Consider the following 4,986-nt stretch of genomic DNA (forward strand, 5'->3'; position numbering starts at 1 on the left):
TTGTGAATCATTATATATGTAAAAAGCACCTAATTGTACACAAATGATTATTGTGGCATTTCATCAAACACGTGGTGTGCACTATGTGAAAGTATTCCCAAGTTAGTGAAATTAAGTTCCAATTCATCCCAAAATTCACACAACACAATAACAAGAAGTCCATCCCTATATGAACTAGCCCATTCTCCCTCAATTCATGAAAAAGTGAATACCAAGATGACTTACCCAAAATGATGAAGCTGAGAGAAATGTGAGAAGTAATACCTTGTCGTGAGGTGGTTGGTTTGATGTACAGGGTGAATATTTTGGAGTGCAAACGTGACTTGATGTGATGAATTGGTGGATGAAATTATGCCTAGAATGCGTGAAAGAATTGAGGGAAGAAAGGAGAGAACGAAAAAAAAATTGATGATGGGAGAGAGGAACCGGGCGCGATTTAAAAAAAAAACCACACCCGATTCTACCATGCGACCGCATGGCTTTGTTGCCTGCAGTTGCATGATTCAAGTGGCCAAAAAAGCCACTTGAATCTCGGTCGCAATGTGTGCGGTCGCACCATGCGACCACATTATCCAAATTTTTATTTTTACTTATTTTTATTTTTTTTTATTCCCCCAAAAACAAAAGTTTGATTAAATTTCACAATCACGCGTTGACATTTGAAATTTTGAGAATAAACGTTTGTCTCGAAATGCGTGAACATCACACCCAATCACCCATAAACAACTCCAATCAACCCGAACGTATGTGTGATGCTTAGGGACTCGTGTGGATAGCGCTTGGACTCTTTTAACATGTATGAATGATCAATGACCTAATTTAAAAAAATTTTGAAAAATGAAATTGAAAAATTCCTAATATGATGCAAAAGTAAATTAACTTAAAAGGATATAGTGGGTTGCCTCCCACCCGGCGCTAGGTTATAGTCGATAGCTCGACTTTTCTACAGCTGCTTTATTTTGGTGTCCCCAGTTGAACGATGGACTTTTGGTTGGAGAAGTCACCACCACAGTAGTGTTTCAGCCTTTGCCCATTAACAGTGAAGGTACCTTTAGTCTTATGGCTGACTTGTATAACTCTGTATGGTAAGACTTTTGTGACAGTGTAAGGACCCAACCACCGTGAACGTAGTTTTCTTGGGAACAGCTTGAGTCTCGAGTTATACAGTAGCACTTGCTGCCCCACTTCGAATACTCGTCTCTGAGTGTGCATGTCATGCCACTTCTTGGTTCGTTCCTTGTAGAGTTTTGAATTTTCATAAGCTTCCATTTTAAATTCATCTAACTCATTCAATTGCAGCAAACGCTTTTCACCAGGGGCACTCAAGTCCATATTTAACTATTTTATAGCCCATTATGCCCGGTGCTCCATTTCTAGTGGCAGATAGCACGCTTTCCCAAAAATTAGGCGGTATGAGGACATGCCTATCGGTGTCTTGAATGCTGTCATGTAAGCCCACAATGCATCGACTAGCTTTTTAGACCAGTCCTTTCTAGATTAGTTCACTGTGACTTCAAGTATTCTCTTCAACTGCTGATTAGATACTTCAACTTGCCTGCTGGTTTGTGGATGATATGGAGTAGCAACACGATGTTTAACGCCATATTTATTCAACAGCTGCTCAAACTGGCGATTACAGAAGTGTTTGTCCCCGTCACTAATTATAGCTCGCGGTGTACCATATCGGATGAAAATATATTTCTTCAAGAACCTAATTACTGCCTTTGAATCATTTTTTGGCAGTGCAACTGCTTCCACCCATTTTGATACGTAATCCACTGCTACCAAAATGTATTGATTTGAGAACGACGGGGGGAAGGGTCCCATGAAGTCAATTCTCCAAACATCGAATATCTCCACCTCCAAAATATTATTCAATGGCATTTCATTCTTCCTCGAGATGTTTCCATTACGTTGGCATCGGTCACACCTTTTAACAAACTCAAAAGCATCTCTAAACAGTATAGGCCAATAGAACCCTGATTGTAGAATCTTTGCAGCTGTTTTCGAAGCCCCAAAGTGTCCTGCATATGCAGATGAGTGGCAGTACTTGAGAATCTCATGTACTTCTTCCTTAGGTATGCATCTCCTTACTATCTGATCAGCCCCTCGCCTATAGAGAATTGGATCCTCCCAGAAATAATACTTTAATTCAGCGAAGAACTTTTTCCTCTGATGACTTGAGTAGTCCGGTGGTGGGATGGAACTGACCAAGTAATTGACGATATCTGCGTACTAAGGTGCTTCATCCACTCTTAACATCTGCTCATCTGGGAAGATCTCATTTATATCTACTAAATCTTCCGTCTCCCCATGCTCTAATCGGGATAGGTGATCGGCTACTACATTCTAACTGCCCCTCTTGTCTCGTATCTCGATATCAAATTCTTGCAGCAATAGTACCCAATGAATTAATCTCGGCTTTGCATCCTTCTTTGTGAGCAGATAATTCAATGCAGAATGATCAGTGTAGACGATGACTTTAGACCCAACAAGATATGACCTGAATTTGTTGAATGCATATACCACAGCTAATAGCTCCTTTTCAGTGGTGGCATAATTGATTTGCGCATCATTTATAGTCCTACTTGCATAGTAGATCACATGAAAAATCTTGTTCCTCCACTATCCTAATACTGCACCTACGGCATGATCACTTGCATCACACATCAATTCAAAAGGCAGTTCCCAGTCTGGTGCCACAATTACTGGTGCTGTCGTAAGCTTCTCCTTTAAAGTGTTGAATGCTGTGAGGCATTCCTCATTAAAATCAAAGGTTACATCTTTCATTAGCAGATTGCACAACGGTTTAGTGATCTTCGAGAAATCTTTTATAAATTTCCTATAGAACCCCGCATATCCCAAGAAACTGCGAACTCCTTTAACTGATGTAGGTGGTGGTAACTTTTCAATAACTTAAATTTTTACCTTGTCCACCTCAATTCCTTTTGCCGAGATCCGATGCCCGAGTACAATGTCTTCCTGTACCATAAAGTGGCATTTTTCTCAATTTAAAACCAGGTTAGTCTCCTTACATCTTTGTAAGACCAAATTTAGGTGCTCTAGACACTCATCGAATGAAGATCCAAACACTGAGAAGTCATCCATGAAAACTTCAATAAACCTTTCAATCATATCGGAGAATATTGCCATCATACATCTCTAAAATGTGGCTGGAGCATTGAAAAGATCCAAAGGCATCCGACGATAGGCAAAAGTACCATAGGGGTAGGTGAAAGTGGTCTTCTCCTGATCTTCTGGTGCGATAGTGTGAATGTCCAGCCAACCTCTCTAACATCTGATCAATGAATGGGAGGGGACAATGATCCTTTCATATAGCTGTATTGAGTTTGTGATAGTCGATACAAACTCTCCATCCCGTAACTATTCTGGTGGGAATTAATTCATTCTTCTCATTTTTCAACACTGTGATTCCCCCTTTTTTCGGTACCACTTGAACTGGACTGATCCATGCACTATCTGAAATTGGGTAGATAATTCCTGCATCCAATAATTTCAGTATCTCTGCCCTGACCACAACCTTCATGTTCGGATTCAATCTTCTCTGACCCTCTACACTTGGCTTGTAGTTTTCCTCCATTAGAATTTTATGCATACACACAGAAGGGCTGATTCTTTAATGTCAGCTATTGTCCACCCAATCGCCGTCTTGTTCTCTCTAAGTACCCTGAGCAATTTTTCTTCCTCCACCTCACTAACTGTGTTTGAAATGATTACTGCAAGTGTATCTGACTCTCCCTAATATGCATATCTAAGATGTAGCGGTAGTTGCTTGAGTTCTAAAACTGGCGGCTGCTGGATGGAAGACAGTGGCTTCGTATTTCTTTTCCCCAGTTTCTTGAAGTGCCGTTTTCGGGTGTATGGCGGGTTGGTCTCCAAAAACCTTGTACATGTTTCAACTTCAAGAAAACTTGACTGAACTGATTGGGATTGTGCAATGCATGCCTCATATGCATCAAATGGGCCGTGAAGTAGGAATGTTTCCTGTACTGCTTTGTCAATAATGTCAACTTGGTAACAGCTGTCTGATTCTGCTGGCAGTTTTATGGCCTTGAATACATTGAACGATATCTACTCCTCTCCCAATCTTAAGATCAACTGTCCCCTTTGAACGTCAATTAACGCTCTTCCTATTGCTAGGAATGGTCTGCCAAGTATCAATGGAACATCCTTGTCTTCTTTCATGTCAAAGATAAGAAAATCTGCTAGGAATATGAACTTTTCGACTTTGATGAGCACGTCTTCAATTATCCCTCTTGGATGTGTCAGTGACCTGTCTGCCAGCTGAAGTGTCACAGTAGTTGCTTTAACTTCTCCCAAGCCGAGTTTCCTAAAAGCAGACAGAGACATTAAATTAATACTTGCACCAAGGTCACATATGCTTTATCAAAATATACTTCATCGATCATGCAAGGAACAGTAAAACTCCCTGAATCTTTTAGTTTTGGTGGGAGCTTATTCTGGATTCTAGTACTACATTCCTCCGTAAGCATAACTATCTCATGGTTCTCCAGCTTGTGTTTATTTGATATAATATTCTTGAGAAACTTTGCGTAGCTAGGCATCTGAAACAGTGCATCGGCTAGTGGGATGTTGATATGGAGCTTTTTGAAGACTTCTAGGAATTTTTTGTATTGTTGCTCCACTTTTTGCTTCTTCAAGCACTGTGGAAAGGAAATCGAAGGCTCGTATGGGTTGACTGTGACCTTGGCCTTATCCTGTGATTTTTCTGAATTTTCCTTCGGAGTTGATTCCTTCACAGTAGTCTCATCTTCAGCAGGGGAGGATGTCTCTACAGTCATACCTAGTCTCTTGACATGGATTTTCAGTAATTGCACTCCACTTCGAGTTGTAATAGCTTTAGCTTGCTCTTTGGGATTGATTTCTGTATTACTTGGCAAGTTACCTGGCGTTCTGCCAGTCAATGCAATGGCTAGCTGCCCCATCTGAGTTTCCAAATTTTTA

The 4,986-nt window shown here is 40.6% G+C and overlaps 1 protein-coding gene across 1 annotated transcript in view; it reads right to left on the reverse strand.

Moving 5' to 3' along the window:
- LOC111386514 overlaps positions 1–1,332 on the reverse strand; it is a 6,129-nt gene extending 4,797 nt beyond the window's left edge. The window contains exon 1 of the mRNA XM_023010980.1: positions 1,050–1,332. Within this exon, the coding sequence (XP_022866748.1) occupies positions 1,050–1,332 (283 nt within the window). The remainder of the gene's footprint in view (positions 1–1,049) is intronic.
- Positions 1,333–4,986: the final 3,654 nt, after the last annotated feature.

The sequence above is a fragment of the Olea europaea genome, unplaced genomic scaffold, assembly GCF_002742605.1.
Source record: "Olea europaea var. sylvestris unplaced genomic scaffold, O_europaea_v1 scaffold3582, whole genome shotgun sequence".
In the NCBI taxonomy this organism is placed as follows: domain Eukaryota; kingdom Viridiplantae; phylum Streptophyta; class Magnoliopsida; order Lamiales; family Oleaceae; genus Olea; species Olea europaea.